Consider the following 18,692-nt stretch of genomic DNA (forward strand, 5'->3'; position numbering starts at 1 on the left):
GACCATTTGTTAAAATTGCATCCTTCCCTTCCTAGCCTGTAACTGGCACTCATAATTTCCTTAACTATCTCTCTTCTCTCTCTCTGTGTAGTACATATCAGCTTCTAAGATAACCATTACTTATCATGTTTATTGACCCTCCCTCCCCCAATTAGAGATTAACCAGATCAGGGTTTTTCATTTGTTTTGCTTACTAATGTATCCAGGTACCCACTACAGTACTTGGCACATGTCAGATGCTCAGTAAATGGATGGGTGGATGAATCAGCACGTAAGGCCGTAGTAGTGAATGAGATTATTATGGAGGACCTGTGGATGTAGAGGACCAAATGCCTGGATCTGCCTTTAATCAATAACAGAAGAAGTAGTAATAACCTAGAAGTTATTACTTCAGATATTTGGAGAGCATAATCCAAAAATCAGTTGCAGAAAATAATATCCAAAGAGGATTGCCTGAATGATATATGGCCTATGCATTCTTCTTGATATTCTGATTTTAATCTTTGGATTAAGCTAAACTGTCAGCTGCGTATCTAGGACAGTGTTATAGCTCCCTTTAGAACTGTTTTTATTTTATTGAGCTTTGGCTTTTCACCATTAGCCTACCACAAAAGACATTATTTTAAAAATCCTATAAGACTTTATTATATTGTTGAATTTATTATATTATTGAGGATGATGTTCTATGTATAAGAAAGTACTCTCTTTAAATCAGGACCAATGAGATAAAATCTCCTTTGAATCTAATAATAGTAGTCACTGTGATTTTTTGAACAACTGGTTTGATTTTATTTTGTGGGGATTGTATTTTATGTTAATAAGTTTACCACTTTTTTTCATTTGTTATTTATTTTTAGGATTTTATTTATTTATATGAAAGAGAGAACATTTGCATATGTCAGTGGAAGGGGGCAGAGAGGAAAAAACAGATTCCCCTTTGTGCAGGGAGCCCCACTTGGGGCTTGATCCTAGGACTTCAGGATCATGATGTGAGCTAAAGACAGTTAGATGCCTAACCCGACTGAGCCACCCAGGCGCCCCTCTTTTTTTTTTTTTTTTTTTTTTTAAACCAGTGGTTTTAGGCGCCTGGGTGGCTCAGTGGTTGAGTGTTTCCTTTGGCTCAGGTCATGATCCTGGGGTCCTGGGATCGAGTCCCATATCAGGTTCCCCATAGGGAGCCTTCTTCTTCCTCTGCTTATGTCTCTGCCTCTCTCTCTTATGAATAAATAAAATCTTAAAAAAAAAAAAACAGTGGTTTTTTAGTTTTTAGTATTTTTTTTCAGTTTTGCAGTCACCACAATCAATTTTAGAACATTTCATCACCCCCAGAAGAAACTCTGTGCCCTTTAGCTATTACTCCCAAATCTCCCTATCACCCTTCGTCTTAGACAATCACTAATCTATTTTGTCACTGTACATCTGCCTGTTCTGGACATTTCATTTAAGTGGACTTGTATAACATGGTCTTCTGTGTCTGGCTTTTTTCACATAATGTTTTCAAGGTTTATCCACATTGTAGCATGTGTCAGTATTTTGTTCCTTCTAATACCACATTTTGTAATCTGCTTACCAATTGATGAGTGTTTGGATTGTTTCCACTTTTTTGGCTATTAATGAGTGATAGCCCTGAATAATTGTTTGCAAGTTTTTCCATGGAATTGTGTTACTTTCAGCTGGGTAAGTGTCCAGGAATGGAATTGCTGGGCCAAATGGTAACTCTGTGTTTAACTCTTGAGGACTGCTAGACTGTTCTCCAAAGTGGCTTGGCCATTTTTCATTCCCTACAGTATCTTTGCCAACCGATATTATCTGACTTTTTGATTCTGGCCATTCTACTGGGTATGGAGTGGTATCTAATTGTGGTTTTGATATGCATTTCCACAATGAATAATGATATGTTGCTTTCTTTTCATGTGTTTATTTGCCATTTATAGATCTTGGTTGGAAAAATGTCTGTTCAGAATCTTTTGCCCATTTTGTAATTTTTTTCTTTTTGTTAATGAGTTTGCAATAGTTTTTAATTTTTTTAATTTTATTTTTTTTCTAAAGATTTTATTTATTTATTCATGAGAGAGACAGAGAGAAAGAAAGGCAGAGACATTGGCAGAGGGAGAAGCAGGCTCCATGCAGGAAGCCTGACGTGGGACTCGATCCCAGGTCCCTAGGATCAGGCCCTGGGCTGAACGCAGCGCCAAACCAGTGAGCCACTCGGGCTGCCCTGCAATAGTTTTTAAATATATTCTAGATACAAAGCTCTTATCAGATAAATAATTTGCAAGAATGTTCTGTTCTTTTGGTTATCTCTTCATTTTCTTGATAGTGTTCTTAAATATAAAAGATTTTAATTTTGATTTAATCCTGTTTAACTTTTTATTGTTTCTTGTGCTTTTGGTATCATATCTAAGAAACCATTGCCTACTCCAGATCATGAGGTTTTACTTCTTTTTTTTTCTCAGAGTTTTATAGTTTTAAAAAGCTCTTATATTTAGATCCGTGAGCCATTTTGAATTTTTTTGTGTATGTTGTGAGGAAGAGGTCCAACTTCATTCTTTTGCATGTGAATGTCCCGTTGTCCCAACAGCTTTTGTTGAAGAGATTATTTTTTTCATTGAGGGTCTTAGCACCTTATAAAAATCAGTTGACCATAGATGTATGGGTGTATTTCTGGGCTCTCAGTTCCATTCTGTGATCTATAAATCAACCTTACTACTTTTTTTGTCCTTTTTTTTTTGGTCTACTAGTAAACTTAAAAGCCCAATGCGAAACTTTCTGGCAAATGTGTAGGAACCTCAGGGATGGGATTAGTGTACTCACGTCCCCCTTAGCTACCTAGTTCCCTACTCCTGGGTTTCTTTCTTTCTTTCTTTTTTTTTTTTTTTTATTCCTGGGTTTCTTTGCATGTGCTCTATTAAAAAATCTTTTTTTGAAATGAAGTGTGGGATGTTAATAACTATGCTATCCTTACACTTCAGGTTTTATTAATCAGTTCTAACTGAAGGGTGGCTAATTTATACATTACACTTTTGTCAGCTAAAACATGTGAAATTTCTGTTAAATATCTTAAATGTTTCCCCCTGTCAAATTATTATTATCAGCTGATGTTGTTGCCTTTTTATTTACTTGGAATTCAGATAATTTCTAAGATTAGCACCTATTTGGCTGCTTGGCTGTTTCTGTCATTAAAAACTTTATTTCCCCCCTGCATCTTAAATGATTATGATTATGTATACTAAAAGTGTGTTGAATATAATTTGGTGCTATGTTCAGAGAACTGTAAATGTTTATACCTATTTATTCAGTCATCCCATTTCCAAGTATCTAGCCTAAGGAATAACGCTAAATATAGAAATGTGCACACTTACCAAAAGTTTACCACACCTAATTCATAATTGTAAAAAATAGAAAATAATTGGCATGTCTTAGAGTGAGGAATAGATATTAGCTATATTATGGCCACTGAATGTACTATTCTGTACCTGTTTTTTAAATGAAGGTAATAATGATCATTTAGTGACTTTAAAATTAATGTCTTATAATGATAGGTAAAAGAAGCACTGTGTGAAACAGATGTACTAAATAGAGTTTAAGAAAATACACAAATGGCAATTGTATTTAAGTATAAATGTATCATTCTTTTGTATGTTTTTGGTTTTAAAACCTGGGATTATTGAAATTTCTAATTCTCATAGGAATCTTTCTCTCCCCCTCCCCCTTTCAGATGTGAATCTGGTTACACTGGACAGCACTGTGAAAAGACGGACTTTAGTATTCTCTATGTTGTGCCAAGTAGGCAAAAGCTCACTCATGTTCTTATTGCAGCAATTATTGGAGCTGTACAGATTGCCATTATAGTAGCGATTGTCATGTGCATAACAAGGTAAGTAATGACCTAAGAAATACCAACCTTCAGTTAGAGATGGGTAGCTATTAAATTAAAGAACCTTGAAGCACACTGAAAATGATAGATGCTTTAAGTCCTCCAGTCTATTAGGAAAAAAATCCTAAAATTAGTTCCCTAAGGTTTCTGTGTAGGTCTGGCCTCTCCTTATCTTGCTTCCTTAGAATATGGGCACAAACTCATTCTCAGGGTTACATGGATAGCTAGGCTGCAGGCAGAAGGAGCATGAGAATATTCAGTAGCATGCAGGAAATTAGGGATCTTAGAACTGCATTGAGGGATGATGATGGTAGTAGCAGAAGGACCATGCCCAAAATTTTTAAACCTCTGAAGAACTGGAAGGTGTTTATGCCCTAAGAATATACTTTATCCACAGTAAATATAATAAGAAAGGAAGAAATCAGAGATAAAAGAAAACTACTTTTCTTATTCTATCGTTGTCTTAACATTACTTCATTTTCTGGAATACAATCGTAAGGAACCTTTAAAATTTTCCGTCATAACTAAAACCATTGGTGTTTATTATAACTAAACTCCAAATTAAAAGACATACTTGGATTACAATGGGCGTAAAATGGGTATTTTCCAAACTGAGTGGAAACGTGTAAGTCAGAGATGAACAGGACCCAAGAAAAGTCAGACTAAATCCAATTCATATTGTTCTGCTTCCCAGTGTCATGTCTTTTCATCTTGCTTGGCTCTTCCTATCTCCTTTAAGATTTGGTTCAGAAGTTCCATAAACATCATCTCTGTACTTTTCTGCATTATTCTGGGCAGAGAATTGGAGCATATCAAACACAGATATTGGCAGGCCATCATGGATTTATGGCTCTTCTATCTAAGATCTGGATAGAAGCCAGACCTTCAATACTCTAAGCCATCTGGAGCTGAAATGATAAATCTAGAAATGATTAAAAAAACGTTCTCTGAGTAGCGGGTATTTTTCATAAAATTTAGGTGCTAAAGTCAGTGGCCTTTATTCCACAGAACAGATGATCTGCCCTTAGGCAAGACTACTGAGAATAAAATTGGGCAATAGATTAAAATAGGGATGATAGTGATGTGAAAAATAACAGTAGAAAGGGAAAATAGAAGCAACCCATGTAACAGCTGGGCTGCCTGTGGCCATTTAATATAGGCTTAGAGGTTAGGTAATTTGCCTGTGGTCATTACTGTGCCTAGTAAGTGGAAGTGCCTGGATTTGGATTAAGTGCTGCCTCATTTCCAAACCATTCCTCTTTCCACGGAACCATCAAGAGGATGGTCCATGTTGAGTCATATGAGGAAGTGTATTTGCCAAGTATGACCATTGCATGGGAGCAAGTTTCAAACTTGATTTTGTTAGTGACAGGGCTTTTGGATAGAGTTGAGGAGATAACTTGAAATGAATCCTTTTTTTTTCAGACCATTGATCTGAGTGTCATCTGCAAAATTTTACTGGAGAAGAGAAAACATGATGTCAGGGGAACCATATAGGATATTAATTATTCTAGTAAAGCAGGAGTTGAGTAATAAATTATATGGAGGGTGAGAGATAGAAATAAGGTAAAGATGAGGGAAGTTTTTGAGGCTCAGTGAAAGTGCCATCTTTAAGAAGATCAAAGGATGTTCGAATCAGCAGGAAGCAACTTTGAGTCAACCCCTTCCATTCTAGAGAAGTAAGGAAATTTGAAGGTCTGGATGGGGGAAGTACCTTACTCTAGATCATGGAGGTAGTTAAGCCGTTTTACAAATCCTAATCCAGCCTTTTATCCTGCTCTTTGCCTCTGTTCTCAGTGTGCTATAATTTTCTACATTCTAATTCTACTAAGTTAAAATTACTGACAGGTATTTTTTCAAGTTCATGCCTTCTAGCTGATATCCCAGATTCATTTACTGCCTTCACAGACACTTCCAACGTCAGAATGTTTTTGTAAACATGTTATATTGTCTTCACTGCCCACTGGCTCTGTGACTGAAGGGGGTCATCTCCTTGAATTTTATCATACATCTCTCCTTGAGGCCTGTCTTTTTATTGTGTTGTTTTTTCCCCTCAAATGTTTTGCTTCTTGACTTTAGAATATTATAATTATGTACTTGGACTTAGCTTCACTGAATTTTTAAGGAGTGTCTTTCCCACACAGTCCATTATGGGACAGCTGTTTTATCCCATAAACTGGCTGGTGGTTGTTACATGCGAGGAATCTCCCTTTCAAAGGATGTTCCCACTGACTCACTTATCAAGACTGCAAGAGTAAAACTTTGTTCTTTTATGCTTGGAATCTTCTTTCATATTTTTAGACACTTAGAATGACAGAAGAGCAGGGACCTCAAACATTATCCTAGTCAAACCCCTTTATTTCATAGATGACAAAACCATGGCGCCAGGAAGTTAGAACTTTTCCAATGTCATGGTGAATTGGTGACAGTTAAAGAGGTTTGCTTGGCCTCTCAACTGTGAAATGGAGATGATTTCATCATTGTCTACCTCAAAGTGTTTTTAGGAGGATTAGTGAGATAAAATTTATGAAATACAGTATGTGAAATGAAAGTGTTACCGTCAAGGCTTTCAGGTCAAGGCAAAGCAGTGCTCTTTGAAACTGAATTAAAAACATGGAACTTAGGAGTACTCCATGCCACAAGACTTTCTTTAGATTAAATTATAAATTCCTCGCTGGCAGAGATTTTAGAGGTTGGTCCAACTTTTAATATTTCGCATACAGGAAATGGATGTTGCACAGCTAGTTTTTAGCAGAGCTTAAGCTCAAAATGACCAGAATTCATCTCAGTGCCTTTGCACCACATTACATACCTCAGCCCTTGGTGCATAATAAGATCTCATAAGTTTGGATTCTGATGGACAGGCATAAGAGCAGTTACAGCAAGTGAGATTTATACTACCATGGAGAACAAGTACAGTAGAACCAAGGACTGTCCCTTACCCCCAGCATGACAGTTCTTTATTGGGTTCTGTGGTCAAGCAGGATGACTTCTTTTGAGTCAGTGTCTAAAATCACTAAGCATTTCTTGTGTGTTTGTTCCTGTGCATGCACACCTGTTCCTAATTACTCCTTCATCCAAGCTGTTCTTGTCACTTTGCGGGTGTCATCATGCTCAGGAGACATATATAGGCCAGAATCCTTTCAACTGCCCAAGGTTTATGTGTTATTAGTCACTGTGGCTAGGGAGCTGCCAGGCCAGAGGAAGGACAAGGATTCCTCTCAGGGAGGCATAGGCAGCAATAGAGACCCGGTAGTGAACTTTGCTTTTGCTCACACCTGCTGTACCTAGCCCTCTCACCTCCCAGCTCTGTAGGGAAGAGAGCAGTCTGACATGTTGGTCCTCAGCTTGTCTTGCATCAAACAGCATCCTGTTTCCCAATATGGCTTTGTGTGTGAAATCTGTATGACTTTGGAAACGTTTGAAATATCTTAAACAAAACGACGTTTTTCTTTTTTTTTTCTTTTATTTTCAACAGAAAATGCCCTAAAAACAACAGAGGACGGCGACAGAAGCAAAACCTAGGTCATTTTACTTCAGATACGTCATCCAGAATGGTTTAACTGATGACTTTTATATGTACACTAACCATGTGATGTACATTTATTATGTCTTTTTTTAAAGAATGGAAATATTTATTTCAGAGGCCTTATTTTTGGACATTTTTAGTGTAGTACTGTTGGCTCGTATTTAGAATATTCAGCTACAACAGTTTTGGACTGTTTAGTAGTCTTTGTTTTATGTTTTTAAATACAGAAATTGATTTCACAAATTTATACCACATGGTAATTCTAAGACTTGTTCTTTACCCATGGAATGTAATATTTTTGCAAAGAAGGACCACTTCACAAATGGTTATAAAGTCATACCCACTTCTTCCACAATGACCACAACAAATGACCAAGCATGAACTAAAGGTAAAGATGTTTACAGATTACTTTTCTTACAAAAAAAAGATAAAAAATCTAGAAGACACTGTGTTTAAATAGACATTTAAATGTTTTTGAGATTTAGTAACTGATTTTTTAGACACTGCCTATCGCATGACCTGTAAAGCTGTGTGTGTTAGATGTAAAATATTTATAAGCTGTATGGATTGGAATTTGATTATTCCTCTCTTTGAAAAAATAATTCTGATAATTTGGAAAAGTATCTGGTAGCAAAGTTGGAACAGATCATTGGAAAGTAGATTTAGATATTGTGAGAATTGTCTGTTTAACAAACAGATTGGAATAAAGCCTACTCGATCAGTTAAACTACTTTAATACACATTCATTTTTAAGAAATATTTGTTTTAACATAAACAAATTGTATCAGTGTTCGTGAATAAAATACAAAAATGATTGTTAATGATTGGTGCTCTTAAGGTGAGCTTAAAAATTATCTAAGACCTCTATCCAAATTTGTCCTGTAGTAATAGCTGTATTAATAGATTGTTGGTGTTTAAAGATCTGAAATGTGAGTAGAATGTATTCAGCTGTTTAACATGTAGTTTAGATATTTGGAAGTATGCATGTAGAATTTAAGAATATGTTCAAAAATAAATATTAATTTTAATATTTTGTTTGGAAAAGCATGTTATAATATAATGTTTTCACTATATGGCCTCTGTTTTGGTGTATTTATTTACCACATTCTTTGATATTGATGAATCAGTACATTTAATATGTGAAGTAGAGAAAGATTTCAGTTCAGAATTCCCCTTTGCTTTTACAAATACTGCTTGAAATTATCTAAAGGCAGAAGCTTCCCTCAACATTCAGCATTTGTTTTTTTGGTCATTTGGCTCCTTGGCTTATTATTAGTAACATGGTGGCTTTGGGGAACTTTTTTTTTTTTTTTTTTTTTTTTTTAAGCTTTCCTCTTCTCTCCACACAGTCTTATTTGAGTCCATTAGTCAGTCACCAAGCATGTCTGGAACAGTACCCAGTGCTCTGCAAGGGTTCATATTGCAGAACAGTCATGTGTGGGTATTTGTAGTTATAAATACTTGACCAGTCTCCAGGGGTGGGGTTTCCAACCCTTTAAACAACCCTGTTGCCTGTTATCAAGCTAACTTTTTACTCTTAGTGCCAGAATTGATTGTGGTGGGACATCTTTCACTGAGAAATAACTAAAATGGAACATAATGAGTCTGCTTCCAATGCTGATAAAATCCACCAGAATCGCCTGTCAAGCATTACAGAAGACGAAGACCAAGACGCTGCTCTTACCATTGTGACGGTGCTGGACAAAGTAGCCACCATTGTGGACAGTGTGCAGGCAAGCCAGAAGAGACTAGAGGAAAGACATAGGGAAATGGAAAATGCCATAAAATCTGTCCAGATTGACCTGTTGAAGCTTTCCCAGTCACACAGCAATACAGGCTATGTCATTAACAAGTTGTTTGAGAAAACTCGAAAAGTCAGTGCTCACATTAAAGATGTGAAGGCCCGGGTGGAGAGGCAACAGGTTCATGTGAAAAATGTTGAATCCAAGCAAGAGGAAATAATGAAAAAAAACAAATTCCGTGTGGTGATCTTCCAGGTAAGCTTGCTACTTTTGCATTTGGCTTGATTCCTGTAGAATCTTAATATCCTTGAATTGCCAACCATTTGTATCAGAAGTTTCTGGCATCACATCATAACTATTGTATATATTCATGGAGTAGAGTTCTGTATTAGCGAGAATCCCAGGATAAAGCCATTTCTATGTTCTCTCATGTACTATATCCTATCAGTATTTTGAGTTTCCCAACCATTTTGTGTAATATGAACTGTGGATCATAACTTAGGCTATTTCTTGACTTTGAAACTTAATATTGGTAAGGCTCTTCCAGCATATTAGCCATATTAGCATGATGCCCTTTCAAAGACTGAGAATGTTAGTTCCAGAAGATATATAAGAAGCTTCTAGTTTAAAACACCTCTTTGTTGTATAAAAAAAGAAACTGAGGACCAGGAGTCCCACAGTGTGGTTTTCCCCTTTATTATGGAGAGAGCCTGGAAATCCTTAAACAGTAAAATGTAAACTTTTCAGAATATTATTTGTTGGCATTTTTACATGTGATTTTATAGGTAAGTTACAGTCATAGTAAGAAAAACTATTTCTTAAATAATCAGGCAGTTTTTATAGTTGTTACAGTTTTACAGATGTTGGAGTCATATAAGTAATTGCTTATATTTGATTACAAAGTCTTTTGACTCAGCTTATTTAATATAGTAGTTTTAGTGTGACATTGCGTCTTGTGCTAAGTTCCTATGTTTCTCTGCATTTGGCATTCATATTTTTTTAAATAGGAACACATCCATGGCAAAATGCATAATATCTATATTTTAAAACTTACATATCAAAAGGAAAAAGTTGAACACTCTTCCTGTGGTAGAAAAATGGGAAAGTCGTTATCAGACCATTTACAAAAGACAAAATAAATGATCAGAATTCCACTTGTGCCCATTTGAGTATTTTCAATTATTAAAACATATACTCAGAGTTTAAGGGTAAAAAAAGCCAGGTACTTTCATATGCTGGTGGCAGTATTAACTGGTATAACATTTCTGGAGGGAAGTTTTGGTAGTATGTTATTAAGAACCTTTACAAACCTTCTGGCCCCAACATTTCATGTCAAAGGATTTTTCTAAGCATGAAATCAGGAATGTGTGCAGGGATATTCACTTTTGTACATACATATATATTCAGTGTTATCACAGTGTATTTTAAAAATGGATGGATACCCTGTGCATAGGAAAAAAACCTCGAAGAGTAAAAACAAAATGAAATAGGAATGCAGTTGGATTACGTAGGCAGATATTTGTAAGGCACTAGAGATATGGGCCACAGCTCCCCACAGCATTCTTCACACGTTAGACAGTTTTCCACAGTGGTCTGTTGACTGATGAAGTTACCCTGGGATGGCAGAGTAGTATTTTGGATCTGTTTTTAAGAACCTTGTTTTACTTAAGAAAAAGAGGCCAGTCCCAGTATTAGTGTATGTAATGGGGATCTAGATTTGGTATTAGAGAATGTAGGATCCATTCTTCAGTTCCCTTTCCAAGGGCATTAGCTGGAATGGGTTATGTCGTACCCTTCACTTGCACGGGGCATGCCAGGAAACATTCTTGGTATCTGACATTTCTCCTATGAACCAGTTACCAATCAAAATTTACAAAGGCTAGAAGAAAGAAGTTTCTGAAATGTTCTAATTGACTCTTGTCTATTGACATCAAATTTTTTTTTTTTACAGTTAAGATTATTTTCTATATTCACCTTTTTATTCCCTGAAGCTTGTTATTTTTTCTCTTTGATTTCCTATAGTTGAAAAAGTTGAAGATAGTGAAAAAGCTACTTAGAGGTGCTAATTTAAGTCAGATCTCATTCCTTGTAAGATACAATGCTGTGAAGTTTTATGAAATTAGGTTGTTCGGAGGAAGCAGTAGTTTGTCAGTAAGCAGCTGCTATTTTTTATAACGGTAGAGCTTGTAGAGAAAAGATGAAGGTAAAAACAATGGATTTGATGATTCATTAGCTGTTAGAACACTATACAGTATGTACATGGTTATACTTAGTTAAAATTAGTTCTTATACTTCATTCTCATAGTTAATGTATATAAGTGGTTATACTGAGATCACTTGTCCTACTGAAATTAACTGGAAGCTGGGATAATTCAGCTATAGTGTATTTTCATTTCCATTTGGGTTTTTTCTCAAAAGTTTTCCCTGGCTACATCTTTATCTCCCATAGTTGTATATGGCTTAGCTTTCACCTAATCCTGGATATTGGCATTAAAAAAATTATCTGCTCTTTTTTATACAATTGTGATTTCTCTTTGAACATACTTTTTCACCTCGATAACCTTCTCATTGCAAGCCAGCAGTCATACTGTCTCTTCTAACAATTTTGCTTACAAACCACATGCTTGTAGTTACCAAATGAGATATTTGGCCATTCCCTAATGATAAGTCCTGGACTTCTATATATTCAAAAGTCCCTTAGCTATGTCTCTTTAATACTCAATCAAAGCCACTCTGATTACTCTGACGATAGTACTTGTTTTGTTACAAAAATGATTTTACCTGGACTTTTACATAAAAAGATATATAACAATTATTTGGAAATCAACTATAACTCAATCCCATAATCTTCAGTGATCACTATTTATTTATTTATTTATTTATTTATTTATTTATTTATTTATTTTTTAAAGATTTATTTATTTATTCATGAGAGACACACAGAGAGAGGGGTAGAGACACAGGTAGAGGGAGAAGCAGGCTCCATGCAGAGAGCCCGACGTGGGACTTGATCCCTGGTCTCCAGGATCACGCCTTGGGCTGAAGGCAGCATTAAACTGTTGAGCTACCAGGCTGCCCTGATCATTATTTAAAAAAAAAAAAATTTTTTTTTATTCATTTGATAGCACGAGCAGAGGGGAGAGGCAGAGGGAGAGGGAGAAGCAGACTCCCCACTCAACAGGGAGCTCGACTCAGGGCTTGATACCAGGACCCTGAGATCATGACCTGAGTTGAAGGCAGAGGCTTAACCACCGATGTGCCTCAATCTTCAATTATTATTATTATAGTATATTCATCATTAACTCATGGTATCTCTGACTTAATAGGAATTGCGACAAATATTTCCATGTAACAAGTAATTTCTCTGATTCTACCTGTGTTTTGTTTTTAAGCCTGATTTTGTTTAATTCATGCAATTGAAGAGAAGGGTATGTGATTTCTGAGTTAAGCTATATCTGATTTCTTCACACTAAGATTGTGAGGTTTTCCCCCCTACTAAGCAGTAATTATTCTTTGGCTCCTTCCTATTCTAATTATACCTTCTCAGGCCATACTAACTCACTTGGTGTTGCTGAGCTACTCCCTGCAGCAGGTGTCAGGAAAGGAGAGGAATAATTTTGCTGCTTCGCACTGATTCATCAGAGAGCTAGCTATGAGACGCCCACCTGCCTTTTCTTCCCCCTTTTTTTTTAACTGCTAGACTTTCCAATCCTGTAGCCAAAGAATTTGATTTTAAGCAAGTATCCAAAGAAATGAGGTTCTAAGGACCTTCTTGACTGTCAAGCTGATGGGTTTTAGAGTAAACCTATTTCTTACATACTTATTAATATTTTTGATTGAGCAAATTTAATCTGGATCTTAAGTAGGAGCATAGTTTCTTTTAGAAATTTTAGCTCATGGATTCCCTTAAAATCTCATGATCCTTAAATTTTGCCTGTTTAGTTTTGGAAATAATCCCTAAATAGTAAGATGGATTTCTCTAGCAGCTGTGTTTCTGGGCTGGTTATCAGGGGTCCCCAGTGTCTGTCTAGATTGGTTCCCAAATCCAGTCCTCATCCTTATCCTTTTACACATCTGACATTGTTAGTCCCTCCTTCTCTTCTTAAAGCTTCTTTTCCCTTGGCTCCTGGAGGTGCTACTTTCTTGGATTTCCTCTTGCCTCACTGGCTGATAGTTCTCCTTTTTTGTTCTTTGACATCTTTTCCTTTTTATCTAGAGGTTCAAAAAGTGTTGTATGTAGAGGTGTGTACCTATCATTCTGGTGTAAATTGGAGAAAGAATTAGCTTCTTGGGGGGACGTTGGGGACATTTAAATTGGTTCTCAAAGATTTTGTTGACAGAACTGAGAAGAAGTGAAAGGCATTAAAAGTAATGAAAGAAAAAGGTAGTAAAAAAAATATACAAAGGCATGAAGAGATGAAAACATTGTGTTTGAGGAGCAGAGAGCGATTACACAATACATTGTACACAATACTCTGTGTACACAATACACAGTCTGTTGCTAGACTGGAAAGTAAGTTTAGCTCAAACTGAAGAGCCTTCTAATCTTACTATCTTTCTTGTGATGTTGATAAGTTCCCAAAAGTTTTACAGTAGAGAAAGGATGTGTACAGAGCTATACTTTAGAAATATTTCCCAGGAAATATTTAGGTGATGCTTTGGAGGTAAATGTATTATTTCAAAAAGTTCAGGCTTGAGATGACAGGGACCTGAACTAAGACATTGGTAGAGGCAAGGAGGAAGGAGGAGGGGGCAGGAGTTATTTTTTTTTTAATTTTTATTTATTTATTTATGATAGTCACAGAGAGAGAGAGAGGCAGAGACACAGGCAGAAGGAGAAGCAGGCTCCAGGCACCGGGAGCCCGATGCGGGATTCGATCCCGGGTCTCCAGGATCGCGCCCTGGGCCCAAGGCAGGCGCCAAACCGCTGCGCCACCCAGGGATCCCGGGCAGGAGTTATTAAGCAGGGTTATCACCAGTGCTTGGTGACCCATGGGATATGGGTTGAAAGGAGAGGAAATACTTGGGTTGAAAATTCTGAGATTTCTATTTGGGTGGCACCTGGAGGGGGTTTGGTGCTGAGAGGCCCAGGAAAAGGAGCAGCTGTGGAGAGGATGGAGACGATGCTGTGTGGACCTTAATTTTTAGACATGTTAAATTTTTAAAAAATGTATTTATTTAATCTAATCTAATTAATGAATTTATTTATTTTAAAGTAGGCTCCACATCCTGCATGGAGCCCAATGCAGGGCTTGAACTCACAACCCTGAGATCAAGACCTGTGCTGAGGGGCATCTAGGTGACTCAGTTGGTTAAGCATCTGGCTTCGACTCAGGTTATGATCGCAAGGTCCTGGGATCAATTCCAGTGTCAGTCTCCCTGCTCAGTGGGAACCTGCTTCTCCCTGTCCCTCTGTCCTTCCCCTTCCCCCCACTTGTGTTCTCTTGTTCTCTCTCTCAAATAAATAACATCTTTATTTAAAAAACAACAACAACAAGAGTTGGATGCTTAACGGATTGAGGCCCCCTGGTGACTCTGGACGTGTTAAGTTTGAGGTGTCCCTGTTACGTCCAGGTGAGGTCTGTCTGTCATATAGAATTGTGTCACCATCTTAGGAGAAGGGGAGAGGTGAAAATATTTGTGAGTTTGCTTACTATTGGATCTGAGGGGAGGAGTGGGTCAGGTTGCTCTGGTTGAGCTTGGGAGACGAAGCAACAAGAGATAAGGAGAGAGAAACCCTGAGAAAAACCAACAGTTGAGGCACAGGCGGAGGCTGCATAGCCTGTGGAGGAGATGGAAAAGGTGGGGCCAGAAGGTAAAAGAACTGATAACCTAATGTGCTTTTTCTCTTTCTCTCCTTCAGGAGGAGATTCGGTGTCCAACATCCCTGTCTATTGTCAAGGACAGAAGCCTAACTGAGAATCAAGAGGTCGAGGACGATGTCTTTGACCCTCCAATAGATCTATCTTCAGACGAAGAATATTATGTGGAAGAAAGCAAATCTGCCAGGCTTAGAAAGTCAGGCAAGGAGCGCATTGACAATATCAAAAAGGCATTTTCCAAAGAAAACATGCAGAAGACACGGCAAAATTTTGACAAGAAAGTGAACAGAATTAGAACTAGAATAGTGACCCCGGAGAGGAGAGAAAGGCTAAGGCAGTCAGGAGAGAGGTTAAGGCAGTCAGGAGAGAGGCTGAAACAGTCAGGTGAAAGGTTTAAGAAATCCATTTCTAATGCAGCTCCCTCAAGGGAAGCTTTTAAGATGCGTAGCCTTCGGAAAGCGAAGGACCAAACCGTGGCGGGCGACGTGGAGGAGGTCAGGGAGATGGGTGTGGACATCATTGCCAGGAGTGAGTCTCTGGGTCCCATCAGTGAGATCTACACTGATGAGCTCAGTGAAACAGACCATGAGGAGGCCAGGGCGGCGTATCCTCCCAGAGAAGGGGGAGAGATTTCAACCCCTGAGCCTTTAAAAGTTACTTTTAAACCCCAGGTGAAAGTGGAGGATGATGAGTCTCTTTTGCTAGATTTAAAGCAGTAATCATAAAGAGGAACTAAGCATATTATAAATATAAATCTCTTTAATCACAGGTTCTAGTTTAAATGATACAGTCATTTACATTGATAGCGTAGTATAGTCATTTACTTTATACAATAGTCATGTATATGTGTCTATAGGAAAACATGGATGACACGGCTGGTTTCATTTCTGATGTTTAAAATTTTAAAGGTAATACAAGTATTCTCTACATTTCCTTATAACTTCCTTTTTCTCCCCTGGGCTTGTATGATTCTATCAACTCTCTTTTATGTCATTCTTATGGCAGCTGTGGATTTTTAAGTTCTTTTCTCTTACCCAGCAGGAAAGTAGTTTCCTAGTGAGGGCCAATTAGGTGTTTGGTGTCTAAAACATAGGAAGGGCAATTTGTAGCCATCATTTGCAAGTGAACTTTCAGTTTTGGTCTAGATGGATGTTGTGGCCAAGCTCAAAGGGGAATAACCCATGTGGATTATATCATCCATATGTTCAAATAGATTCATCAGTAAATTAGTAGTCACACTTCTTTTTGATGCTTTTGCTTAAAAAAAAAATGAAGTTCTGGACTTGAGCATTTGATCTGGCATTATAGCTCTGTTATACCAAGCCCCTCGGCAAGACACCTGCTAATACGCTCATCAGTAAAATGGAGAGTGTTAGTCTATCCCATCTCAGAAGACTGTTGTGAAGATCAAAGGAAATGTTATACATTCTGGGGGTACAGGGAGCAAGCACATTCAGAGAAAACAAACCCCACTGGTTCCTCAGGAACAGAATTGTAATAATTACACCTTCTAAAAAAGACTTGAGCACCAAGCATTGAGGACCTAGGTTGGACCAGAAGCTCAAGTTGGTCTTCAGAAGCCTTTTCATAGACTAAGGGATAAAAAATATTTGAGTAACATCTTTTTCTGTCAAAGACTAAAATCCAACCTTGGGTAGGGTCTTAAAATGCTTTCTGGAAACTCCTTTTCTAATTTTCTGTTGATTTAGATCTATGGTAGACTAGAGCAATCTTTGGGCAGCATGAAGTGTAAAACTATGACTGTGTGCTTTCAAGAGGATTTTCTAAAATCTTTCCTGATGCAATGGGTTTGGAAATGGCCTCATGTTTCTTTTTTCCAGAGTGAACCCCTCAGGGCCTGCCTGTCCAAAACAGTGATCATAGGAATTCATCATTGCTGGTTTGGGAGGAAGCCAGATTGCACTTAACCATTAGCTTTATATCTAGCCAATCTGGAAGTAGATATTATTGCTGACATGAAAAATTGTCATACTGGTTCTGCACTTCTGGTATGTTTAAATCTCCATTTTTTTGTAATGGGGAAGAAATGATGGAATTGTTGAGTTTGAAGAGTGTAGACAAGCAGCTGTCAGATCAATTTTGGGCGCTCATATCGTATTTAAAAATTGTAATCAACTTACACAGACAGATACAAATAAGCTATAGAGTATTTGACTTGGTTACCCAGATATTTGGGTTTGGGAGTTTGATTCAGTATCATTTCCTTCTTCACTCTACATGAATACATAAAATCATGAATTGTTCATCTCGATTATCTTTTTATATTGAAAACTAAAGTGTTTACAACATTGTTTGAAAAGAATAATTTAAAAAATGTTATAGTTTAGAAAGAGCTTGGATGCCTAGTCACGTATTCCCTTAAAGCCATTATAAATTTGAATTTTAAAAAGGTAAAGTTTGATGTTGGTATCCTATTTATAAATATTTTTACTAATAATGCAAATAACATGGCATGAATTTGATATAGTAACCCTTCTTGTTATAGATATGTTTTGAATTTAAGAAGAATATGAGAAGTTATAAGCTTTTTCTTTTTTCTAGCCCTACACAGAGTAAATATCATTGGGGCTAAAATATTTTTCTGCAGATATTACTACCAAGGAATTTTTGTAGTTTGTTTGCTTACTGACCTTATTATGTCACCAGGCTTAACATTATGGAATATATAGATACATTTGAGTTTTGATGTGGAAAACATTATAACCTGGTCAGCTCTTCATCGTGGTAAGACTTCGTACAACCCCAGAAACACAATTTTATGTAACTAGAGATTCATTGAAGCGTTATACTGCTTTCTTAGTTCCAGGATTTTCCCCTCCAAATCACTTTTGTGTCTTGACATTTTTCACCATATAGAGTATTTCTCAATTCCACATTCATAATTGTTTCTCTTTTCACCTTCTGTTTTCTTAATGTAAAGAATGTCTATTTATTATAGGCTATAAAATCATGCATTGCCATTTAATGCAAAGAATATTCTAGTCAATGTTCCTTATTTCAGAAGTTTCAGATGACACAAAATAGATATTTTGCTCATTTTACTCCTGTGTTTTTGAAATTATATGTTAGATTCTAAGCAATTTATTCAATAAAACCATGACCAGGATTTATCTTTTTTTTGCTTTTATGAGGCAAAATCGTGTTAACACCATAGACACTGAGAGCGTGGAGTCTTGGTAGTGCGGCTCTGTTTTCTATGCATGTTGGATCCAGGGGCTTTTCCTCTGAGAGTTTATGGTGGCCTGGTTCTGGCTTGTTTGTTAAAAAACAGGCTAAATGTGAGATAGTGATAAGAGGAGCGTGAAAATCCAGCTTGCTGAGAGTGTATTGGTGTGTGTATGTGATCTCCCTTCAACAAGTTTTCATAAATTAAAAATACAAATATTTTCATTTTGACTTCATTCTTTGCCTTTTGTGCACTTTTAAGGGTTTGGTTTAGAACAAAGCCTGAAGTTCATTGTGACTCCATCAGCTAAAGAGCATGGGTTATGTTACATAAAATATTTCACAGAATCATTGTTAACTGTAAAATTCTATTACAGTTCCATTCCAGGCCCAAATTGCTGGGCCTTGTTTTCTTTTGAGACATGTTTTCTATAGCTTCTTTTATTGAACCCTACTAAAAACAATTGCAGTTTACATTCCCAAAATAAATTGCTCTGGCATATTTGAATCAAGACTTTGGGGAATGATGATTATGG

General features: G+C 36.9%; 2 protein-coding genes across 3 annotated transcripts in view; both read left to right on the forward strand.

The window, feature by feature from the left end:
- Nucleotides 1-8,479, forward strand: part of TMEFF1 (transmembrane protein with EGF like and two follistatin like domains 1) — an 80,228-nt gene extending 71,749 nt beyond the window's left edge. For both annotated transcript variants that reach the window (XM_072842116.1, XM_072842115.1), the window contains 2 exons: nucleotides 3,719-3,877; nucleotides 7,356-8,479. In XM_072842116.1, the coding sequence (XP_072698217.1) occupies nucleotides 3,719-3,877; nucleotides 7,356-7,440 (244 nt within the window). In that variant the 3' untranslated portion in view covers nucleotides 7,441-8,479. The remainder of the gene's footprint in view (nucleotides 1-3,718; nucleotides 3,878-7,355) is intronic.
- CAVIN4 (caveolae associated protein 4) lies at nucleotides 7,655-18,381 on the forward strand. The gene is made up of 3 exons (XM_072842117.1): nucleotides 7,655-7,794; nucleotides 8,948-9,403; nucleotides 15,012-18,381. Exons 2-3 carry the CDS (start codon nucleotides 8,996-8,998, stop codon nucleotides 15,687-15,689), a joined length of 1,086 nt encoding a protein of 361 aa, XP_072698218.1. The 5' UTR covers nucleotides 7,655-7,794; nucleotides 8,948-8,995; the 3' UTR covers nucleotides 15,690-18,381.
- The last annotated feature ends 311 nt before the right edge of the window (nucleotides 18,382-18,692 follow it).

The sequence above is a fragment of the Canis lupus genome, chromosome 10, assembly GCF_048164855.1.
Source record: "Canis lupus baileyi chromosome 10, mCanLup2.hap1, whole genome shotgun sequence".
NCBI classification, from domain to species: Eukaryota; Metazoa; Chordata; class Mammalia; order Carnivora; family Canidae; genus Canis; species Canis lupus.